The sequence below is a fragment of the Pelodiscus sinensis genome, chromosome 11 (genome assembly GCF_049634645.1).
Source record: "Pelodiscus sinensis isolate JC-2024 chromosome 11, ASM4963464v1, whole genome shotgun sequence".
Lineage (NCBI taxonomy): Eukaryota > Metazoa > Chordata > Testudines > Trionychidae > Pelodiscus > Pelodiscus sinensis.
Genome location: NC_134721.1, coordinates 48,714,752 through 48,740,455, shown reverse-complemented (window position 1 = coordinate 48,740,455; position 25,704 = coordinate 48,714,752). Strand labels below are relative to the sequence as shown.

The 25,704-nt window shown below is 40.6% G+C and overlaps 1 protein-coding gene across 8 annotated transcripts in view; it reads left to right on the top strand.

Annotated features, from left to right (window-relative positions):
* The window catches only part of IQSEC1 (IQ motif and Sec7 domain ArfGEF 1), a 611,669-nt gene that overhangs the window by 364,785 nt on the left and 221,180 nt on the right, over nucleotides 1–25,704 (top strand). For 5 of the 8 annotated variants that reach the window (XM_075939719.1, XM_075939722.1, XM_075939720.1 and 2 more), the window contains one exon: nucleotides 5,491–5,535. The exons of 2 other annotated variants lie outside the window; for them this stretch is intronic. In XM_075939719.1, the coding sequence (XP_075795834.1) occupies nucleotides 5,491–5,535 (45 nt within the window). Of the gene's footprint in view, nucleotides 1–5,490; nucleotides 5,536–18,626; nucleotides 19,521–25,704 lie in introns of those variants that run through there. One more of the 8 variants, XM_075939728.1, reaches the window with a different exon arrangement.

The window sequence follows — 25,704 nt, the reverse complement described above, 5'->3', positions numbered from 1 at the left end:
CCACGTCTAGAGTGGCGCTTTTTTCCGGCAAAGCTCCGAGCCGGAAAAAAGTGGCAGCCATTTTTATACTAATGAAGCGGGGGAGATTTAAATCCCCGCTTCATTTGCAATAGTGATATGTCTAATTTGTATCCCTTTTACGAAAAAGGGATGCAGTCTAGACACAGCCAAGGAGTATTGCATATCAAAGATTTTGTGGAGGCTGTCAGCTCTTTTCTCCAAGCTATTACTATTTTGAAGACAACATAACTTTGTATCTTATTTACTGTTTCAAATATGTTTCATTTTCTACATAAGAAGTAACATCTTTAAAGATCTTTATTTTTAAGCAGGATCCAGATGTCAGTTTGTGGCAGCTAAAATGAATTAATCTTGAACCTTATTATGCATTTTAACTGCTAGCTGAAGAATGTTGGTTTTCTTTTGACACCGAAAATCTTTCTATCCTGCCATTGAGTGTCTGGTCATGATATGTAGCTTAATCAAAGGATTATGCAGCCTATCCCAACATCAAGGGCTACATCTAGACTGGCACGATTTTCCACAAATGCTTTTAACGGAAAAGTTTTCCGTTAAAAGGATTTGCAGAAAAGAGCGTCTAGATTGGCACGGACACTTTTCTGCAAAAGCACTTTTTGCGGAAAAGCGTCCGTGCCAATCTAGACGTGCTTTTGTGCAAAAAAGCCCCAATCGCCATTTTCGCAATCGGGACTTTTTCGTGCAAAAAAAATCTGAGCTGTCTACACTGGCCCTTTTGCACAAAAGCTTTGTGCAAAAGGACTTTTGCCCGAATGGGAGCAGCATAGTATTTCCGCAAGAAGCACTGATTTCAGACAGTAGGAATTCAGTGTTCTTGCGGAAATTCAAGCAGCCAGTGTAGACAGCTGGCAAGTTTTTCCACAAAAGCAGCTGCTTTTGCGGAAAAACTTGCCAGTCTAGACACAGCCAAGGTGTATAATGCTGTAGCCATTCACTTAAAGAAATCAAAATTCTGCAGCCATCTGTTCAGAAAGAAAGGGAGTGTTTTCCTCTAGGAATCTGATGTCACTAAGTGGAGTTGATGCTGTAAAATAGGAAATCACCTGTATGACAATGTATTGCAGCTGAGTGTGGCTTGTCTCTCCATTCCAATGCATTGATTCTCATTGAGCAGCTAATGTGGACATGACAACATTTTGGAAATCCAGTGAAAACCCAAGCCTCCCCTCGTGTTCATCATAGATCACCAAAGAAATTCTCTTCACGGTACATCACATAGGGTATGTCTAAACTACATGCCTCTGTCGGCAGAGGCATGTAGATTTGTTTGTTCAGCAAAGGCAAATGAAGCCGCGATTTAAATGATCGCAGCTTCATTTACATTTACATGGCTGCCGCGCTGAGCTGACAAACAGCTGATCAGCTGTTTGTCGGCTCGCGTGCTAGTCTGGACGTTCCCCCTGTTGACATCAAAGCCCTTTGTCGGCAGCCCCAGTAAACCTCATTCCACGAGGAATAACGGGGCTGCCGACAAAGGACTTTGATGTCGACAGGGGGAACGTCCAGACTAGCACGCGAGCCGACAAAGAAGCCTTTCTTGATCAGCACAGGTATGCCTCGTGAAACCAGGTTTACCTGTGCCGATCAAGAAAGGCTTCTTTGTCGGCGCGGCGCGTCCAGACTGCCCCGATCTGCCGACAAACAGCTGATCGGCAGAGTGGGGCAGCCATTTAAATTTAAATGAAGCCGCGATTATTTTAATCGCGGCTTCATTTCCCTCTGCCGATCTGTCTAATCTACATGCCTCCGTCGACGGAGGCATGTAGTCTAGACACACCCCAAGTGAACAGGTGTTAGCAGCAGTGGGGAATTTTTAGGACATTTTACCCTTACAAACCAATCCTTCCCAGTCCCAGAAACAGTTCTTGACTCTTTGAAAACACTATGCCATAGAAATCTTACATAGAGAAGTGGAGTAGGGGAATGGAAACAATTTATCCCACATTAAAACCTTTCTCTTGAGTCTATATTTCTAATTATTTGGGGAGTCTGTCTTTCTCTGTGTCTCAATTTAGAAAGAAAATACGCTATTTGTAATTAATCTGTACTCCCACAACTTGTGACTGGGTGGCAAGTCCCTTAGCTCACAACGCTCTCAATGTCATTCTACACGAGCAAGGTTCTATTGGGGCCGGAGGCTAATCAGTGTGGCTTAGTGTCTCATTACCATCTCTTCACTATGCACAACATATTGTCCCTGCACAAAGGCGCTGAGAGTCTGTTCAATATTTATTTATAGTAACAAGGGCCCAAACCCATTAATACAGATTTTAAAATAGTCAGCTGAAAGTAACATAAAGTCATGGTCACCGAGCAGGCTGACACTTCCATGTGAAGACTGTGTTAAGCAATAAACTAAATTACTAGTAAATTAAGTTCACCCCTTTCAATTGTCACACTAACAAAGAGCCACAAGGCAGACATATGTAAACCACCCTCTCAAAATTCATTACTATTCATAAATCTTGAACTGTGCCGAAAGCAAACAAATTATGGGGCGGAAGAAGCACTTAAAAGGCATTTTAAAGCCATGTGTATTACACAGTTAAAAGCTATTTGGACAACATGGTTTTCTTTTCTCTTGAAGAGCTGCATTTTGCAGACATCGTGCTTATACCCTTCCAGCTATCGCTCCCTAATAAAGCCCAAGTTACTTTTGTAAACATATTAATCTCAGCACTGAAATTGAGAAGGCTCAGCCAAGTTAAAGCACTACCATCTAGGTAACTGATTTTCATTTTTCTTTCATAAGTCTCCTTAGACCACATGCTCATTGCTTGGCTATCAAAAGTTAATTTGGAGCAATTTAGCTGTGTCAATTACTTGCATATAAGCAGGTTAAGAATAAAAAAAACATTTTCAAATTTATGTTTGCTTATGAAGGATCAGCTACTATGGTATTTGGGATAAATATATCTGTAAAAAATTGATGTCCTTTCTGCTTCTGCCCCCTCCCCTCTGCCTCTCCTCATCAAACTGTGCATTAGAATGGATTGCAGGCAGTCCCTGGGTTACATGGATCCAACTTACATCGGATCCCTACTTACAAACGGGGTGAGGCAACCCCACACTAGCTGCGCGCTCCCCCCCCCCCCCCAGCAGACCGCCGAGACCCGCCGCGGTCCTGCCGCTCGCGTCCTCCGCAGCGAGAAAAGCTGCTCCGCGTCTCCCTGGTCTGCAGGACTGAGGGAAGTAAGGTGTGGGAGAATAAAATTGAGCTCTGGAGAAATGTTTGGCTAGAGTTTCCCCTACAATATGTACCAGTTCCGACTTACATACAAATTCAACTTAAGAACAAACCTACAGTCCCTATCTTGTACGTAACCCGGGGACTGCCTGTATATGTGTGTCATGATGTCTATAGCCCAGGTAAATAGTTTATATATACTGGTGTCACCAGGGGTGATGGAACAGTTTTAAAGTGGGGGTACTGAGAACCGTTGAACCCAACTGTATACCCTTATAGAATGGAAACCACTTCAAGCCAGGTAGCGCTACAACACCTCCCACACCGTTAGTTCCAGCACCTCTTGGAAACATACTAATTTAACATAATTAGCTATGGTTACCTTCTTACTTGAAGGAGAATAACCCTAAACTTCCCTGTATCTATTGTGTAGGGAAGACTTAGATAATATTGCAAAGACTGAGGTAAAACAATTTAGTTATCTAAAACAATTGACAAGTGTTTTAAAGAATGACCATTCCAACTATAATTGATGGTAAAAGCGTGACCAAACATGAGAGAAGCCAGCAAATACATAATCAGCAATGCCTTCTGGGAAAAAAATTCTCCCCTCTCATCTGTCCAGGCAAAGCAGAGTATAAGAGTTAAGTTTAATGAGGCTCTCATAGAAGAATTTAGCCTGTCTCCTTATTGTATGCAGACATCTGTTCTCTTGTGCATGGTTGGGTATTTTGGGGATGAAAGGAACTACTCCCCTCTCAGTGCATCTGTAAACCACACAGGTTCAACTCTGCTCTTCTAGTAAAAAGATCAATTAACGACATCATGCTCCATTCTGTAGCTCCTTTCGGCACAGAATTCTCTTTGAAGTCAATGGGCTTTCCACATGGAGCAGCCATAGAACTGTGACAATGAATGATAATGGGGGAGAATTAATGTCAGCATTAATTTCTCAGGTTGAAGGAAGGAAATTAAGGTCAGGAACAAGTAGCACATCCAAGTATATGATTTGACTGGTTAATTCAGATTATTTTATGATGGGAAGAAGTCGAGAAATCGAAAGGGAGCATACAGTATGATTGTCTGTGGTTTATTTGTATATTTTTTAAAGTTGACAAAGGTTTTGCCCGTTTCCAGCATATACATCTATACATATCGATGTCTTCTCTTCCAGTATTCTTAGACTGATTTCAAAGATGCCTAGATGCTAGGCTGAATAACACAGGGCAGTGTTCTGAAATGCTTAGTGAAGCAAAATATATTGACAGCTTTAGTACATAAAATAAAAACTGGAGCTGTAACAATAACTGTATACCGAAGCTTCCTCCTTCTTCACCTATAATGCCAATGGGAATAGAGCTAGTTAGAATGTTTTCATCAAAAAGTACTTTCAGGGAAAATGGCTTTTCGTTGCAATTAAATATATTCACAATTATATTTTGATAATATATTCCACATATTCATCTATTTATTGATATATTTACTTGAGAAAAGCTGGGGAAATGTTTTGGTTAAAATATTTTATTTCTGTTTTTTTTTTAAATAGAATTTTATAAAATCAGTTTTTGAAACCGCTTTGGTTTTCAGAATCCTAATATTTTGTTTTGGTTTCCATGTCAGTTTTTAGCCTAAATATTGATGCATTTCCATAAGAGATTTTGACCAAAAGAAAAAAGGCCACAATAGGGTATTTTTTCATCCAGTTTTAGTCAGAAGAGTTAAGTTTGTGTTAATGTAGGTTTGTATGAATTGCAAGCGAGTTTTGGCCATATATTTCAATGATTTTAAAACATTGAGACCTGATCATAAATATGCCTAGTAAAACACAAATGCAGAACTATGTTTAATGCAGTGTTGCTGTAATCTTGTTGGTCCCAAGATATTAGAAAGACAAGGCAAGTGAGGTAATATCTTTTATTGGACAAACTTCTGTCAGTGAGAGACACAAGCTTTTGAACTCACACAGAACCGTTCCAGTAAAAGATATTATCTCACTTACCTTGTGTCTCTAACCATGTTTAAAACACTTCTTCAGTATATACCACTGTAAACATGAGAATCAATCAATGTATTTGTCCTAAATACATTGATAATTTTTAAAAGCACATGATTATTGATATTATAAAAATATGAATTAAAAATTAGTAATAATACTAGCAAGAAAAACCTAACACTTTTAAACTTTTGATGATGTTTATGTTTTAATACTTTGTCAAATCATAGTTTTAATATTTTGTAACTTTATTCTTTTGCTACTATCTCAGGACTTCGTTGGAAACAAGAAGCAGTATCTCCACTGATCCACTAAGGTACTGTATAATAATATATACATTAGAGAACACAAATAGCCATTTCAACGTCTATTCTATTAAACAACATCAAGCACATAGCATATAATTTTAATTTATAATGCAAAGATGGGAAAGGCATTAACTAATGATTTGATTGTTTACCAAACCTCACATATAGTATCAGACAAAATAAAGGACAGTTTTCCACTCCCTGCAAACATGAGTTACTTGAAAGCTTCTAACATTAAACACCTTACATTCTCACACTGTGGCTGTGTCTACATTGGCATCCCTTTCCAGAAAAGGGATGCTAATGAGACACATCGCAATTGCAAATCCACGGGGGATTTAAATATCCCCCGCGGCATTTACATTTACATGGCTGCCGCTTTTTTCCGGCTTGGGGATAAGCCGGAGAAAAGCGCCAGTCTAGATGCGATTCTCCGGAAAATAAGCCCTTTTCCGGAGGATTTCTTATTCCTACTTGAATGTAGGAATATTTAAATCCCCCGCGGATTTGCAATTGCGACGTGTCTCATTAGCATCCCTTTTCTGGAAAGGGATGCCAATGTAGACACAGCGCGCGCACGTGTGTGTGTGTGTGTGTGTGTGTGTGTGTACATGTGTGCATGCACACATGGCTGTGTGCGCACATGTGGAAAAAAACCATTTATTCCTGTAAAACCCCAACCTATGCTGAAGGGAGGGGATTGGCCTTTTATGCTGGTTATGTACCACTGTTTAATGAGTGTTGCTGATGGTTGCATCTGGATTCCTGTGGCTTTCCCCTTGTTCACTATTCCACAAAGAGCACGTGTGTAAACATCAGTAGGTGCTTTCATGTGAATCTTTTTAGTACCTTCCATTTTACTTTGATCATTGCATTTAATCTGGAAAAATGTTGGCTCCATTAACATTAGATATTAAAGGGGCACTGTGCTCCCTTGTCATACATTGAACATTAAAGAACGCATCAAAGCTGCACATTTCCTTGCGTTAATCTGTAGCAGAATCACTTTCTCTTAAAAGAAAAAGCTGGTGATTGTTGTTTTCAAGAAAGCCTGCCTTTCAGATGGGTCTGTGTTGAGAAGACATGTGTTTTGCAGCTGGTGCGGTGACTAACCTTATTTGAACCAGAAAGTCATTGAAAGCTGCCCTTTCCGTTTGAAATAACTAACGGGCCCCAGGGCTATTTAATCACCTCTTGTTTTCAAAGCACGTGAATTACTGTAAGTAAAGTGAATGAGTAAAGGTTCCAAAAAATACAGTAAAGTCCCTCTAAAACATCCCAATCACTTTCCTCTTCAGTGGCACAACAGCACTGGCTGATCCTAACTGCAGTGCTGTTCAAATAATCCTGAACTGGCTTGGACACAGTTTCCCAGTCCATCTTATCACTCGGCTACAGTTTCTGGTTTTGCCTTTTCCCTACTGCTCTGCAACTTCATTTTAGCACAGGCATCATGTGGCTGGCGTGTGATGGGGCATTCACTGGGAGGAGGTTACCAGCAACAGACATTGTTCCGGATAAAATAAATCTTTGTGCGAGAAGCAGGTTCAATGTAATACTTTGTGTCTTCTGGGGTTACTTCCCCAGGGCAGATGACAATGAGGAGGATTTAGGGAGTTGTAAATGGAGGAAGAAAGGGAGGAAAAAATCTTAACAGCTGAGAAAAGAATTCCCCATTATGATGGGGTGCAATCACAGAAGACCTGTTGTGGGGGCTTCCTGTGGTGCTGGCAAGGCCTCTGCCACTCACCTTCTCCTCTGGGGCTTCTCACTGCTCTGTCCTGCTGGGCCAGCTCCCTGGTCTCCCCCAGCAAAGGACCAGAGCTGAGATCACTGCCCCCCCCCAAGGAGCAATGCAGACACTGAACGTCTTCAGGTCCAAGGAAAATGCAGTTTAGGGCCCAGTTTTCTGGGATACCATTCCCCAAATGGGATCAGAACCCCAAATGAATTATTTAGGTAGCCCCCTTTTAATAATGAAAGGGGGAATGTATACACTGGTTGCTCACCCATGTAACAATTATTTGCACTGGCCTTGATAGTAAATAAAAATTGATTTTAGGATTTAAGTGGTAATAAGTGAGAACAGGCAGTGCAAAGTAGATTACAAACTTAAAATAACAGAAAATGCCTAGCTAATTCTACCACTGAAACCTCAGTACAAACTTATTACAAGCTCTCCCTAAAACTGTTTGTTTTCCAGCTAAACCTTCCAACCACGGACATTCCTTTCCCCCAGGGATCTTCAGTTCATTCCCTTGGGTGTGCCATACCAGCCAGACAAAGACAAAGACCTGCTAGTTTCCCATTGTTTAAAAGATTCACACTTTTGCATGGGAACTTACCTGGCCAGTCCCTACCAGTTAGGGAGGTCATGTGACTTTCTAAGACTAAGCACTGCTAAGACTTAAGGACAAACGGTTATTTATATATGATTGCCCAGACACTAAAGCATCTCAGCATTGGAAACACCCTTGCTGACTTTCCTTTGCACATTTAAAACCATAAAGCATTCTATACTCTACGGCTACATCTAGACTGGCAAGATTTAGCGCAAATACTCTAAATGCAAGAGTTTTTGCGTTAGAGTATTTGAGTAAGAGAGCGTCTATATTGGCATGTGCCTTTGCGCAAAAGATTTGCTTTTGCGCAAAAGCATCTGTGCCAGTGTAGACGCTGTCTTGCGCAAAAAAGCTCCGATGGACATTTTAGCCATCGGGCTTTCTTGCACAAGAAATTGATGTTACCTGTCTACACTGGCCTCTTGCGCAAGAACACTTGTGCAAGAGGACTTATCCCTGAGCGGGAGCATCAGAGTATTTGCGCAATAAGCACTGATTTCATACAGTAGAATGTCAGTGTTCTTGCGCAAATACTCGCAGCCAATGTAGATGTAGCCTACGGGTGTGTCTAGACTACAGAGTTTTGTCGACAAAAGTGGACTATACCTGCATCTACACTACCGCTGAGTTCTGTCGACATAACGTCGACAGAACTCAGCAGTTTTGTCGACGCTGGTAAACCAGAGTTCTGTTAACAGAAGGTGTTATTGCCTGTAGGGTTGTGTCTAGACTACAGGGTTTTGTCGACAAAGCGGCTTGCTTTGTGGACAGAACTGAATGTAGTCTAGACGCTCTTTGTCGACAGAAGCTTTGTCGACACTATCTGTCGACAAAACTTCTGTCAACAAAACCCTGTAGTCTAGACGTACCCTCGATGTCTAATTTTACACACAAGAATAATACATACACCAAAATAAGATAAACAGATCCAGCAGATTATGACATGAAGACTGTTACATGAGGCAATTAGTCCCAAGCATCTTTGAGTTATGCATATTTGTGTTCGTAAATCCATTTCATAAAGCATGGAGTGGGAGGGTCTGTCAAACCCATTCCTCTTAATAAAAATAACGCTCTTAATAAAATGTCTGTCCTCTAGATAATACAGTTTTGGGTTCACTTGGAAATGCACAGGGGAGACAGATACATTTATGTCTTTGTATAATTGGTTTAATAAAAGTGTTTCCCCAAATTTTTAAAAATTAGACCTGGTGATTACTATTCAGTATGTCCATTATCTTTATCTCATGCAAGCATGAAAAATGGTAAATCCATAATACATGAACCAAATAATATACAATGCTAACATACTATTCTTATTACATTGTCTTTTGTGACTTATACCTTCAATTCCCAGTGTTATTTAGCTGAACCTGCCAATAGAGAACATAAGAACTGTCACAATGGGTCAGACTAAAGGTCCATCTAGTCCAGTATCCTGTCTTCCAACAGTGGCCAATGCCAGATGCCCCAGAGGGAGTGAACAGAACAGGTAATCATGATCCCTTCCCTGTCACTCATTTTCTCATTCTGACAAACAGGCTAGGGACATCACTCCTGTCCATCTGGCTAATAACCATTGATGGACCTATCCCCCATGAATTTATCTAGTTATTTTTTGAATCCTGTTAAAGTCCTGATCTTCACAACATCCTCTAGCAAGGAGTTCCACAGGTTGACTGTGTGTTGTGTGAAGAAATACTTCCTTTTCTTTGTTTTAAACCTGCTACATATTAATTTTATTTGGTGACCCCTAGTTTGTGTTATGGAACCAAGTAAATAAACATTTCTTTGTTCACTTTCTCCACACCAATCATGATTTTGTAGACCTCTATCATACCCACCCTTAGTCTCTTCTTTTCTAAGATGAAAAGTCTCAGTCTTTTAATCTCTCCTTACACGGCAGCAGTTCCAAACACTTAATCATATTTGTTGCCCTTTTCTGAACATTTTCCAATGTCAAGATATCTTTTTTGAGATGAGTTGACCACATCTACATGTAGTTTTTAAGATGTGGGTGTACCATGGATTTATACAGAGGCAATACAATATTCTCTGTCTTATTCGTTATCCCTTTTTAATGATTCGTAACATTCTGTTTGCTTTTTTGACTACTGCTGCACACTGAGTGGATGTTTTCTGAGAACTATCCACAATGACTCCAAGATCTCTCTTTGGAGTGGTAATAGTTAATGTAGTCCCATAATTTTGTACATATAGGTGGGATTATGTTTTCCAATATGCATTCCTTTGCATTTATCAAATTAAAATTCATTTGCTATTTTGTGGCCTAGTCACTGAATTTTGTAAGAATCTTTTGAATCTCTTCACAGTCTGGTTGGACTACCTATCTTGAGCAAGTATCAGAGGGGTAGCCATGTTAGTCTGAATCTGCAAAAGTGGCGAGGAGTCCTGTGGCACCTAGGAGTGGCATCTAGGAGTTATAGACTAACTGAAGTGTTGGAGCATAAGCTTTCGTGGGCAAATACCCACTTCGTCAGATGCATGAAGTGGAAATTTCCAGAGGCAGGTATAAATATTGTCATCTCCAGCCTGATTCTGGCCTGCATGTTTATACCTGCCTCTGGAAATTTCCACTACATGCATCTGACAAAGTGGGCCTTTGCCCACGAAAGCTTATGCTCCAATACTTCAGTTAGTCTATTAGGTGCCACAGGACTCTTCACCGCTTCTATCTTGAGCAGTTTAGTTTCATCTGCAAATTTTGCCACCTCCCTGTTTACCTCATTCTCCAGATTATTTATGAATATGTTCAATATAATTGGTCCCAGTACGGACCCTTGCAGGACACCAATAGTTACCTCTCTCTATTCAGAGAACTGACCATTTATTCCTACACTTTGTTTCCTGTCTTTTAACAAGTTATCAGTCCATGGAAGGATGTTCCCTTTCATCCCATGACAGCTTTTACTTCACTTAAGAGCCTTTGGTGGGGGCCTTGTCAAAGGCTTTCTGGAAACCTCAGTACACTATATCCACTGGATCCCCCTTGTGCCCATACTTGTTTACCCCCTCAAAGAATTCAAGATGATTCAGGCATGATGTCTCTGTACAAAAATCATGTTAACTTTCCCCCCAACAAATTATGTTAATCTGTGTGTCTGACAATTTTGTTCTTTACTATAGTTTCAGCCAATTTGCCCGGTACTGATGTTAGACTTAAGGGTCTATTATTACCAGAATCACCTCTATAGCCCTTTGTAAAAATGGGCATTGCATTAGCTATCTTCCACTTATTTGGTAGATGTTATTTGGTGTGAATTCCCTGATGTATGTCCTTCTCTCTGCAGTCAATAGTTTTATTACAGCTGGTACTATTATAGTATCTTTATTGTTGGGCACTTTAAAAAGGAAGTAGTTACTATTGGAGATCCTAGGACTTTTCCCTTTTCTGCCCATCTGTCTTTACCCATACTCTGTGTAAACTCACTCACTGGCCTATTATAGATACATTTTCATAAGAATATTTGTCATTTTGTCCCAAAAGTGTCAGTGGTTCCAGGTATGCTTTGCAAAGGATATCTATGCAGATGGAAAGTTATATAAAACCTTTCAAACTGAGCCAAAGACCAGTTCACTAAGAATTTGCAAACCTCTCTCTCCTCTGCCTCCATAGCATAATCTGGCAGCACATAAGGCATCTTTCCAAAAAATGTACCCCTTCAGTGCATGGTATAATGGATGGAAAACAAATGGGGATAATGCATTGTTTTCTTGTATGCTTTTTTCAAAGCTAAGCCAAGTGTACATAATTTTTTCTAGATGACAATTTTTTTTAAATTGCTGCTTTTGAACTACTGGTAAATGCATTTTGTGCAGTTCCAGAGTTCCAACTGAACAAAGCAATCGGGAAAAGATGTGTTAGTTCTACAGCTCGTCTAGGAGTTCCTCTAAGATAGTTATTTTATATACGGGCTAATTGATATTGGAGAAATAATTTTTGCAAGTGTATATTAATAAGGTCCCTAGGCCTGGTTTGGAAATGCCAATAAAATAAACCACGAGGCTGATTCTTTATATTCTACTGCCACAAAAATGGGAAGAAGCAGAAGAGAGATCTGTGTTACTGAACATGATATAGATATCATCTCATCAGTTTGCCCCCAAAAAATCGACCATTGGTAGACCATAAAAGAAAGTACATTATTTCTTTTAACATGCTGAATTTCCCAACAGACAGATACTATAATTCCAGGGAAGCTGTGCTATCTGCATGTCCATGTGCTATGCCTTTCTGATCTCTTTGGTCCCACTGCAAAACAGATGTGCCATCTAAGATGTGACTAGCTCTGTGTGCCAGGCATAGTGTGCTTTAGAGAACATCTAATACCATTTGTAGTTTGTACGTATCTGATACATAACAGGGGGCAGGTGCTGATCTCAGTTACACAGGAATATCAGAGGTCCAGACTATTCATTTGATTAAATTTAGTCTTATACAAATTCCATGTCAAAGGGCGCCCTGTAACTACATTGGATTAACTCCTTCGACTACATTAGTAGTCGCCTAGATTTACACAACAGTACCTGAGATTAGATTTGGGTCTATAATAATTAAAATATCACTACTACTATTATCATTCTGCTCATGTTCTACATGAAGTAGTCTTCATGCAAGTTGTTAAGCTGTCTCGCAGGTAGTATTATATTTTGCATAAGTTGTTCCTTGCTACATATTGCATCAGAATTACTGACCTATGCATGCAGATATTTTGAAGTTGGGCCTTGCCATTTTTCACAAGTATCGGATGTGATATGGCTTCCTCAGAATTGGGTCTTAGCATTAGACTCTGACCCTGTTGATCAGTTGAAATTCTGAATTCCTGACTTACTCAGAAATTAAACATTCAAATCTTGAGTTTGTCTTTGACCTCAGGGTTTCCTTTTATCAGAAGCAATCTGCAGTGGTTTGTAGGTGATTGAAGAATAGGGATTATGGAGAAGGAGTGAAGATAATCTCAATGAATTTCCTACTATTTCAGCTCAGGCTGTTTTGGTGCCTCCGAGTCCCAATAATTGAAGATGAAGGATAATGTCAAATTACATTACATGTCTGTGGCATCACGTACTCCTATGTCAGAATTGTTTGAAAGTCAAAAAGTCTATTTTGGGGTATTATACCATTTCAAAAGGCAATTTTACTCTTGAAATTCTGAACAGAAAGGAGAACTTGAGGTTTCTTCGTTCATCTATGTTTATTCTACGGCACACATAACTACAGGCAGTCCCCGGGTTACATACAAGTTAGGGACTGTAGGTTTGTTCTTAAGTTGAATTTGTATGCAAGTCGGAACTGGTACATATTGTAGGGGAAACTCTAGCCAAACATTTCTCCAGAGCTCAGTTTTATTCTCCCACACCTCACTTCCCTCACTCCTTTATTCTCAAGCTGAGGTGTCTGCTGAGAAAAGCTGCTCCGCGTCTCCCTGGTCTGCTGGGAGGGGCAGTAGCTTCACGTCTCCCTGGTCTGCTGGGGGGAAGCAGCTAGTGTGGGGTTGCCTCACCCCGTTTGTAAGTAGGGATCCGATGTAAGTCGGATCCGTGTAACCCGGGGACTGCCTGTACATCAATGGCTTTATCCTCTAGACATCCCATGTGATAGGGAAGTATTATTTATGTTCTATATTCCATTATGCCACTAGGGAAGTAAGGCTCTGACTGATTTCAGTGACTTATCCGCCAGTCACACCAGAAGTCTGGTAGCACAGAACCAACAATAGTAACCTGACCTCTATAATCCTTCTCCCGTGCCTTAAACACAAAAACATCCTCCATACGCATTTTGTTCAAGGAGCCTGGGAAATTCTTCCTACAGCTTGTCTGAGGAGACTACATGAATTCTAACACTGAGCCTCTCATTTCCTTTACACAATACATATAAATTCTGTGGGCTCTCTGAGTCTGGAGCTGTGGTGGCTTTAGGCCTATAATAAGTCGAAACAGGCCCTTTGTAAAAACATAGGACCTTGCACATCCAGCAGTCAAAATGCATCCACCCAGCCTTCCACATAGAATGCTGTTCACATTTCCCCAGCCACAGTCTCTTTCAAGGCTGACGCACACAGTCTGTGAAGCAAAGTGAATGGTACAATGGCCCATTCTTATTCCCCAGCCCAGCCACACTTTGGCTCCACTACATTAAACCAGGGCTAATGGCATTTTTAAAGCTGTTCAGGGTAGATATTGCTTCTTGGAATTGTACAGGGTTTAAGCAAATTAATCTTCTATTGCAGGCTTACAAATTGAATTTGCCCACTTGCCTGGGTGAGTAATTACTTCTGCCAGGCCAATAAAATATCATTAAGGTTTAAGACACTCAGATGGCTAAATATGCGTCAGTATTGTAACATATTTTCTTTATATAAAGTGTGGTTCCATGATTGTTTCAGGATCATTTTCAAGGCTGTCCTATCATCAGGTAGCAAGTGCAGCTAGCTATAAGTTTATGCTGTATGTATTTTGGAGTGCAGTCTCTCTCACGAACAGTATGTCTGAGAGCAGCCTCACTACTTCATGGACTGTCAAGACAGCCATCTTTAAAGGATTTTGTACTGTATGTTTTCAACTTTATCAATTCTTTTAATGGCCAGTTTAGAATAATCAGTTTAGAAGCATGCTGGTGTCAGACCTGCCTCTGCACACTGAAATCATAAATGTTGAATATGGAGCTGCTACACAGTGCTTCCTTGGGGTTACAATACTGAAGCTGCACCACATACAAAAACTGGTACATGACTGGGCCTATGCATTCTAAGACAAAGAAGGTGGCAGTAAAACCCCTCTTTCAAAAGAATGAGTTTTATATCTAGGCTGAGCGTGAGATGAAGCTTAATGTTTTTCGTTATTTGTTTTCCAGGGGAAAAAAATGAAGAGCATGTGGAGAACATAGTGGTTTTCCTTACAAAAGTCCTAATTAGCATTTTCTGTGCATGCAGTACAGGATAATCCGTTTTAGTCGCTGTCAGAAAATTCATAGACAAGTAGCTTTTACTCACTGAAAGTTCAAGATTTAAAAATATGTAATTAAGGGGAGAAACACAGTAATTTCTTCTGAAAAGGTTATCACTGGCAGAGAAAGAAATTGCAATACAGCGTGAGCTGGGGGAAAAAAGTGTTTTCTGAAAGCTGTGTCATTTCAGGAGCAAATGTTTTGATGGTATCCTACTGGCGCAATAGTTTCAACAGTCCATTTTTCTTTGCTCCTGGTGAATATTTTTTATTTATGTTGACGAGTGAGTTAACTGCATTTTGTGAGCTTTCCAAGCAAGAGATTAAATGGTACTGTTTTTGGAAAAAGCTAATAGTAAATTTTAATAGTTTCTGTCCAAAACGCAGAGCTATTTCTTCTAGTTTCTGTTAGCAACTTAAGGCCATATGCCCCAATCTTAACAATCCCCAATCCTTGCAGTGATTTAACTCAGCACCAGTTAAACTGAGGGGAGAGTTTAGTTATTACCATCAGGTGTCAAACCAAATGGTGCTGAAATCCAGTCCTTACTCAAGTAAAACTATTATGTAACATAGTGATAGAAATGTAGCCGTGTTAGTCTGATGTAGCTGAAACAAAAAACAGGACTTTAAAGTGCTACATAGTCCTGTTTTTTATTATGTAACATGGGAGCTGTTCTTGTTAATTCACATTCAAAAGCTGGAATGGAAAAATTTAATATAAGTGTTTCCCCCTAACATGTATGCGTAATTTCCTTGCTTGAAAGTATATAGATTAATAAAATCAGTGGGAGCATGGTTTGAGTATGGACCACAAGATTTGACTTTCGCATTATGTGGGATTGTTATGAGGGGTCATCTTTTCCAAGGTAATTGGTATAAATCCAGCTGTACTTTCTCAAAGATCATTTCTACAGCGTCAATCACACTGTCAGTGGGAAACAACTAATAGGTGCTAAACACTGCAGGAAGAGAAAATGATAATAGGCCTTTAAAAGAGGTTCATCCTGTTTGTATTGTTTGGTGCAAGTTACACCAAGGCTTGTGGTCTGTTTTATTAATTTAGATAGAATAAAGGGCCCAAAGACATTAACACAACCCTATAATTATCCAGCTTTAAACTGTTATAAACAAGGTTTGGGCTTGGTATACAGAGACCTTGGGTTTGCTAGCTTCATGGCAAACATGCTAAGGAATGTTTACAAAGTTTATAAATAGATTAGCTAACAGGCATAAAACAGAAAGCGTTATAATGCTGTTCAAAACTGAAAATGAATGACCACGCAAAATGATCTTGAGCAAAACCTGTCAACGTCCCTTTTTAAGAGATGATATTCCTTAGACTGCCCTACTTAGTTGGGCAACCCTCCTTGACTGAAAGGGCAAGGGTTGTTTTGTTTCTCAGTTCTGAGATGTGAACAATGATCACTTTTTCTGCTTTTAACAGATCAACAGACAGCCGTGAGGGGGAGAGAGGATAGTAAAAGCAGAGGAAAGATGACTTTTGTTGTTACTTATGGGATTCCAGAACAGGGGTGAAAGTAACTTCAATTTCTTACAGGTACTATCGTATTGTACCTCAGGGCAAGAGGTGGGGGGGGGGGGGGGGGGTTGTGATATGACAATACCTGAAAGAAATTTTAAATGTGGGGTGCACTGCAAGGGGCTCAAAGCAAAAGGTTGTAGAATGTTGGGGTGTGGAGGGACTCAGGGATGTCGGTGGCAAGGAGGGGCTCTGGGCAGGGCGGTGCAGTTGTTGTGGGGGTTGTGAGGTATATATAGGGGGTGTGTAAGGAGGGCAGTAGGGACTGAAGCCTCCCCCCACCCAAGATTCATACCAGGCCTATTTGCTCTCCCTCCCCCCCATCACTGTCAGGGAACGAAAGGGAAGTGTACAGCTCACCTGCCCCCTGCCCTCCCCAGCCAGAGGGAGAGGCATGCAGCAAACTGTGCACTTTCCCCTCGCTCCCTGAATGTGACGGACGGGGAGGAGAACAACAGCGAGGCAGTATGAGCGCAGTGGGGGCAGCGCCTGCGGATAGGCTAACACAAAGAAGTGCCTGGCCGTGTCTGTTCATAGAAGCTGGAGGAGGGACGCGGTCCTAACTCAAGCCTAGGGTTATATCTGTAAAGCCCTTTTGTTCAGATTCATTCCATCTTGCTGTTTTTCATTTATTAATTTATACAAACGTATGAAACAGGTTGGACTGCTGTTATTTTTTCCAGTACCCTTTGTTATTATGGGTGAGAGAACTAGGGTTGTCAGATGGTTTCAGCAAAAATACCGGAGACAGTTGACATGACATCACAATCTACATTACATCTTATTTAGAAAATACCGGACATTTATATTTTCTTATTTTCTCAATTTGCTTCCCAAACAGAAAGCTCAAATACTGGAATGTCCGGTTCAAAACCGGACACTTGGCACCCCTAGAGAGAACTAACTTATAAAGTCCCATCCTTTTCCCAACAATTAGGCTCACAACTTGAGGCGGTCTTCTTAGGTCCCAGTTTTTACAACATATTTCTTTTTGATTTCTGCAGCTCATTTCTGGAAATGTAGAATGCCATCAATGGCATGAAACTCCTTGAAAGATTCCTGTATCAGACATATTGTTAATGTTTGTGTTTATTATATTGTTAATGAAACAGATGCTTCTTCCTGAAATACACGCAATCACATTTTGAATACATCTATATGAAACAATTTTCTATGAGCTGCAGGGCACAAAAGCAAGCATGCAGAGAGTGTGATTGAGTAATACCAGAAGCCAAAACACAGAATTCCTAAATATAGTGCATTATCCAGGCACTTGGGGAATTAGATATGCTGTAATGCAGGACCCTTCATTTTAGAACTTCAGACCACGTACAGCATTGTCATATTTTAAAATATGATTGATGACCTTTCAAGGTCCCTTCCGGTTCTAGTATTCTTTGATTCAAAAGCTCCACTTTCAAAAGTGACTTAGGATCTTGTCTTGTTGATTTTCAATGTGATGACAGCTCCCAAGTCACTTAGGCATTTTTAAAAAATGTGTCCTAGATCTTCCGTTTTGAAGTATTGTCAAACATTTCTACAAAACGAGAAGTCTGCATATACCTATTTTCACTCCCAAAATCAATACTAGTAAAAGTATAAATGTCACAGTGGTTTGAAATCAAAAAACAAGATAACACTGACTTTCCAACAAGGCATTTGTTTTCATTTGCAATGACTATCATTTGCTACATATATTCTGCAAGCTTAGATCTTCCTTCCCCAGAAAACACAGGGCAAAATTGTGTTATCCTTGCTTCCGGTAGCGTTTGAAATCAGTAGAACTGCTTTCAAAGTAAGCTACTACTCAAAGTGTAAAAGGATGGCAGAGCTGTGTCTCTTAAAAGATAAGATTCTAAATGGCTTGACATCCTTAAAAAAAAGAAAGTTGCTTTTATTATGCCTGTTTTAGCCAAAGAATTTTAATAGAAAATGCCACTCATTTTGAAATTGCTTTTCTTAAAGCAGCTTACTGCTAATTACTTCCGTGCTCCCTTCAGAATAAAAATGGGTTTGGATTTCCACTGTAACTAAACAACTAGCTGTTATTTTGCATTTCAGCTCATTAGTCCAGCTCTAGATTCGCTCTCAGCTGATGAGGTTGCTATGAGTGTCTGAACACTGCTTGTTACAGAGACATTATTTCCCTGCAAGCCAATGAAAAGCTGTCATCAAGGTTCCATTTTAGATTTTATCAATGTGTTTCTGTTGCCCTAGCAACAGGAATCAGCCTATCTCAGGGAGGCTTTATCTTGCTGGCTTTTATAGCTGGGAGCTTGCCCCACTGTGCACCATGTGGTTCAGATGATTAGTTTTTCTTCACACAGACCTAACTGGCTAAGTGTGTTGGGAATAAGATAAGCATAATTTATTTTGTGAGTGGGGAGGGTCCACACTTTTGCTTGTCATTTTTTCCCCTGTCATAAGGAAACCCACATTTTTCATAGGTGCTGGCAGACAATGGAACAGATGTGATTCACACCAGAGGAGCTGACTAAAACAGTTGTGTGCTGCTAGAAAACTGAGGACTTTCCATAGGATGGGATATTAACACTGCTGTGATTATAGGGCAGTTATTCTGAGACCTGATTGAGATAATTGCTTGCATTTTCCTAAGGGCTGTGAGCTGCAAGGATGCTTTCCAGGGGGCCGTCAAGAATCCTAACTGGAATATGTACTAATTGTTTGTCCAAAGAGCTTGCAGAATGGCCTAAAATAGCAAAAAGGAGAAGTGGGATTTCTGTGTAATAACAGCTACATTGGCTGTGTTTGGAGGCACTTGGAAAGATAGGCTGAAATCAGGATCAAAGAACAGTGTAAATGAATTTCTAGCCTTTGTCCTACTGTCTCTTTGTATTAAAGTAGCGTACTGTAACTGTGCAGGTGCTGTGCCATGTGGATGGGTTGCTTCATAGGTTGATAGCAATTAGAAACACTTTGCTGCAGCAATAAGGCAAGGAGGGGATATTGGATTTGAGTCAGTCAAGTCAAAATTTTAAAAAGTACTCTTATTAAAAAAAACTAGCTGCAGACTACAATTGCTGCAGTGGAACTATTTGAAAATGCTGAAATTGAAGGCCTTCTGCTTGGATTACTGGCAGTTTTTGTGTCTCCAGCCTCTACATGGCTTCTATAAAAGGTAAGGAAACATTAACTTTGAAATGCTTTTCAGAACTGGCTGGCTGCAAATCATGCCACTGGTGCATTTACTTGCTCTTCTGTTTGAGTGTTGAAAGGCAAGCATGCATGCAGGAGAAAAAGGGAGTGGTGCACAAATTAATGGGAACTTGTGGCAAATAGTGTAAAGCTGCTTATTATTGCATTAGCAATTGCCACTTTTGTGCCTGCAAATGCCGAAGGTGATAATGTTTGGTGTGGGACTGTTAGTCAAATTAAGTCAAAATTAATACATGAGTTTTACTTCTATCTGATTATTTTATTGTCAGGTGTAGCAGCTGCTGCTGTTTAGATTGAGAAACATAAAGAGCATGCCGAAATTGCCTGGGATGTCATGGAATTTTCTGTCATGGAGAAAAGACTTTTTCTTGCAGGAATATTTGATAATGCTTCATTTCATGTTTCTCTTTCTGATACAGAAGCCATGCATAGCAGTCATTGAAAGCAATGGCACTTCTAGGCAGGTCTGATAGAAAGCTTAAATGATTGATGGTGAATTGTGATCATAAAGAACAGAGTAGTGATATCAAATGAGTTGAGCTTGCCTATTCACGGAAGAGCAAAATAAGCAATTCTATTTAATGTGTACACTGAACATATACCCTAGTGGGGTTTTTAACTGAACTTATTTCTCACTCTTTAGAATGTTATTAAATGGGGGAAATTTTATGCAACTAAACTTTCTTTTAGGAGATCTACAATCAAATCAAAATGGTGTTTGTCTGACTGTTGACAAAATTGGTGTGATTCTTTAAAATATCATTCTGTCTTTCTTCTGTACACTTTGTATTGTCAGCTTCTATTATCAGCCCACAGAAAATGCTTTGTACTAAATGCTAATTGCACCTGAATGTATCCTGCTGTGAAGGGAACTATCTTGATCATTTTCAAGGAATTAGGTCTCCCTTTACCCCATGGTTCTGTCAGACAGGGGCCTCAGCTGTGATCGTTTGCCTGAGGAAGATCTGTTTATGCTCCTGTTTTTTGGTTTGGGGGTTCTGTTTTTTGTTTTGTTTTTTCCATGAGCTTCATTTTAAATAGAAAGATTTCAAAGTTAGCCATATGCTTCAGGGGATGTAATGTCCCTACAAATGAAGTAGAGCGGGTTGTATTCTCCAGAATGTGACAACTTGACCTGATAGTTTTCCCTAGCCTATTGTGATGTCTTCCGTTTATGTTAAGAAACATAATGTGGTAGAGATACTGACAGACTGCTTTGAGGTGGACAATCAAAAACAGCCCAACTATGTAACTTTACAGCGTGGTTGCCTGGTCAAGTCTCAGGTGTGATGCCTACCCTATAGCTGCCTTATTTCTTTCAGTAGAGGGATGAACTGTAGCCAAAGGGCCTATGTTTGTTTCCATCGAGACCATTTATTTATTTGTCACCAAAACCAAAGTGAATTTAGGCCCTTTTGCACAATTGCACTGTGCAGGTGGATACAGAGAGCCATTGAGGCAGACATGGCTGTAGAGATCAAACAGAGGAGTGATGGCAAACAATCAATGAACCTGACCACTTTCTTGCACTTTGTAGAAATAAAAGGTTAAACATAAAGCACAAAAAAACCAACAACCACCCCACCTTAATTTCTCACTAAAAGAGAGGGGACAAAACAACGTGTGAAAAACAAATGATCCAAACTGAATAATGAAGCGAAATGCAAAGTGCTAATTAAGAATATATGCCTCACTTTTATGAGACTTTTAATTATTCTTCATTAGTGATTTTAAATTAGCCTAAAATGTTCTTGGAACAGAGCCAAATGCTGGCTATAAAAAAGCGAATAGATGTGTAATTTAAATTAAAATGGCAACTTGATTAACACTTGCATTACAGAGTGCTCAGCACATGAGCTTTTGGCTGTAGCCTTATTTGTTGTGTGTTGGGCCGGGCCTTGGGGAAGGGAGGAGGGAACAGCAGCAGGAGGGTGATGCTCCTTTGAGCTGTAGGTGTGGGGCCTGGCTTACCTGCCCAGTGACAGTCTGTAGTCTCAGGAAAGTGACATATTGGAGAAGCAGGGTCCAATCCTCAGCCCACCATGCAACCTTAGTGCCATTGGCAGCAAATGCTTTTCAAAGTAACACCAAAAAGCACTGCAGAGCACGTTGTCTCTCTTGTCCATTAGCCATGCTACTGAGCTTAGACGGGATGTCTCTGCTCAGCACTCACATCTCACTTTCGTAAGTGTAGCTGAGCATGTGATTTGTAACAAGTAATATGACTAGTATCTTCTTTGTTTGAGGAGAGTTTAAACACTGAGTGTAAACACAACAAGGAGTCCTGTGACTCTGGTGAGGCCACATCTAGAATATTGTGTCCAGTTCTGGGCCCGCCACTATAGAAAGGATGTGGATGCACTGGAGAGGGTCCAGCGGAGGGCAACCAAAATGATTAGGGGGCTGGAGCACATGACTTATGAGGAGAGGGTGAGGGACTTCGGTCTGTTTAGTCTGCAGAAGCGAAGAATGAAAGGGGATTTGATAACAGCCTTCAACTTCCTGAAGGGAGGTTCCAAAGAGGCTGGAGAGAGGCTGTTCACAGTCGTGACAGAAGGCAGAACAAGGAGCAATGGTCTCAAGTTGTGGTGGGAGAGGTCCAGGTTGGATATTAGGAAAAACTCTTTTACTAGGAGGGTGGTGAAGCACTAGAATAGGTTACCTAGGGAGGTGGTAGAATCTCCATCCCTAGAGGTTTTTAAGTCTCGGCTTGACAAAGCCCTGGCTGGGTTGATTTAGTTGGGATTGGTCCTGCCTTGGGCAGGGGCTGGACTTGATGACCTCCTGAGGTCTCTTCCAGCTCTATGATTCTATGTGATGTCTTAAAGACTAACAAATTTATTTGGGCATAAGCTTTCGTGGGTAAAAAACACTTTGTCAGGTGCAAACACAGGCTAGGTCTACACTACGAGAGAAAGATGACCTACGATATGCAACTCCAGTTATGAGATAGTGTGGCTGGAGTTGATGTACATGAGGTCAAACTTCTGTGGCATCCCTATTGCGGGAGGTCAACGAGAGAAACTCTCCTGACAATTTCCCTGCATCCTTGTCACCCTGTGGAGAACCAGAGTCAACGGGGACACCATCAATGTTCGATTGAGCTGGTCCTTACTAGACCCACTAAATCGAACCCCGGAAGATCAATATGCAGAGCATTGATCTCGGGGTAAGTGAAGACAAGCCCACAGACTAACACAGATACCTTTCTGAAACTTGTGAGCCTAGTGTGAATTTTGTGCTCAGATTTACTCATTATTCAAAAATGATTAAGCAATATTGATGTCAGCTTAATAGCACCCTGGCCGACTCCTCCCAATTCAGTGATGAAACTGTGTTACTTAGTTGTCACTGATCACTAAAGTAAAATGCTATTATCTCTGATTCCTGATTGAATGAGTAAAAGTGGGTCTGGCGCTGCAACAGGATTAATTAGCATTGACTCTTCCACTGATGTGGCAGTCTCATTAACCTCAAAGGAACTCCATGAAGGGCCAGTTACAGGATGGGGATACCATGTATTACTACAAGGCTACCATGGTGATGGGTGAGTGTCTGTGCACAGAACACAGAATAAAATAATCAAGTGTCTGGTGCGAGTGCTCCTGAAAATGTCTTGGCCAGTGTTTCAGCTGCAACCTTCAGATTCACTTGGTCCTCCTGGAATCTTGGCACAATTCTCCCAGTGTTAAGTCAGTCTGGGTACGTCTGTGCTGCATGCTTATTTAGAAATAAGCGATTCCAAAAGAAATACTCTGAAATAGCACGTCTATACTACAGGGAAGCCTCAAAATGAATCTGAGGAAGCTTCCCTAATGTGGATGTGCTACCTCGATGTAGAGCCCCATGAGGCACTGGGGAGTAATTATTTTGAATGGCCCTGCAGAGGAGCTGTTTTGAAATAGCAGCAGTGGAGCATCCACACTACTGCTATTCAGAAATAGCTATTTCAGAAGAAGTGTTATTCCTCATAGAATGAGGTTTACAGAAGTCGGAATAAGCTGTCTACTATTTCAATTTTATTTTGAAATAACGGAATTGCTGTTTAGACACTCACATTGTTATTTTGGAATAATGGCCGTTATTCCGGAATAACGCTGCTGTGTAGACGCACCCTCTGTGCGCAGAGTCTCAGCCCAATTCTCAAGCCCTGTTTGTGGGTTTATGTGGGTTAATGCATAATGTTGGCCTGCTGATGGATATATTTCACCCAAATAACATACGTGGGTCCTTTTTTCTTTGTATCTTTTTTCATATTTGGCATACTATATCCAGAGGGGCACTACACATTAAATCAATATAGGTGGAGGCAAATCCTTTGGCTACGTCTAGACTGGCATGATTTTCCGCAAACGCTTTTAACGGAAAAGTTTTCCGTTAAAAGCATTTGCGGAAAAGAGCGTCTAGATTGGCACGGATGCTTTTCCACAAAAGCACCTTTTGCGGAAACGTGTCCGTGCCAATCTAGACGCACTTTTCCACAAAAAAGCCCCGATCGCCATTTTCGTGATCGGGGCTTTTTTGCACAAAACAAATCTGAGCTGTCTACGCTGGCTCTTTTGCGCAAAAGCTTTGCACAAAAGGACTTTTGCCTGAACGGGAGCAGCATAGTATTTCCGCAAGAAGCACTGATTGCAGACAGTAGGAAGTCAGTGTTCTTGTGGAAATTCAAGCGGCCAGTGTAGACAGCTGGCAAGTTTTTCCACAAAAGCAGCTGCTTTTGCAGAAAAACTTGCCAGTCTAGACGCAGCCTTTTAGTTTACCTCTGCCCAAAGATACAGTGACTTTTGCCATTGACCTCAGTGAGGCCAGGATTTCACCCACAGTCTTTCATGGCATAAAACTTTGTCTTCCATTTAAAAAAAAAAAAAAAAACAGTTAAAATGATTCTGTCAGGTTCTCTTCTGTGTTCCTGCACTAACAATTTGTCTGAGTCGTAGTAAGTGGCTTGCTATTCACAAGTTGCAAGTTTACAGAAAAACTTCCTATATAAATGCTTAATACATATAGGCTACGTCTACACTGGCATGATTTTCTGAAAATGCTTTTAACGGAAAAGTTTTCCGTTAAAAGCATTTTCGGAAAAGCACGTCTAGATTGGCAGGATGCTTTTTCGCAAAAGCACTTTTTGTGGAAAAGTGTCCGTGGCCAATCTAGACGCGGTTTTCCGCAAAAAAGCCCCCATCGCCATTTTCGCGATCGGGGCGTTTTTCCGCAAAACACTACTGTGCTGTTTACACTGGCCCTTTTGTGCAAAAGTCTTTCGGAAAAAGACTTTTGCCCAAACGGGAGCAGCATAGTATTTCCGGAAAATCACTGACGATCTTACATGAGATTGTCGGTGCTTTTCCAGAAATTCGAGCGGCCAGTATAGACAGCTGGCAAGTTTTTCCACAAAATCAGATGATTTTGCGGAAAAACTTGCCAGTCTAGACACAGCCTAACTGATGATTGTTTCTGTAAAACTCCTGTCTTTTATTGATGACAAAGTACTGGCTAATTTAAGATCGATGCCATAGCCCTTAGTTGTATAGTTAATTGGAGAGATTTCAACACTCTCTGAATTTAAAGGGCATCGACATGGTAAATATCCATCCATGATGGATTATAGCCCAAAATGAATAAATCACTTCTGATTTTTTTTATGGGCAGTTGAAGATGAAAGTGTCCTGTTTAATCACAGGATTATGATGATAAATTGCAGACCCACGTGACTTTACTTCAGGTTTACAGTGTGAAAGTGAAGATTCCCTTCAGTCAATTTTCTAGTGCATCATAATGTGCATCTTCCAGGTGGTGTGTAATAGCCCAAGTGAGAAATGTTACCATTAGCACTGTATTAAAGATAAAGCATAAGGTGAGAAAATCTGTCACTGCACTGACAAGAGTGGGGTCTGTAACTTCTTCTGTTCAGGATCAGTTCTCCTCAGTAGCAGATAATTAGATATAAAAAAAATTAAGAAGTCACACTTTCTTTAGTATACTGTGCTTCAATCCAGTTTCTTGATTCTGTACAGGTAGAACCTCTCTACTCTGGCATCCTCAGGGCATGACTGGTGCCGAACCAGGGAATTTGCTAAACCACAGGAGGTCAATATTGTCTACCAGCATTACCACCACTTCCACTGCTTACTGGGTTCTTAAGA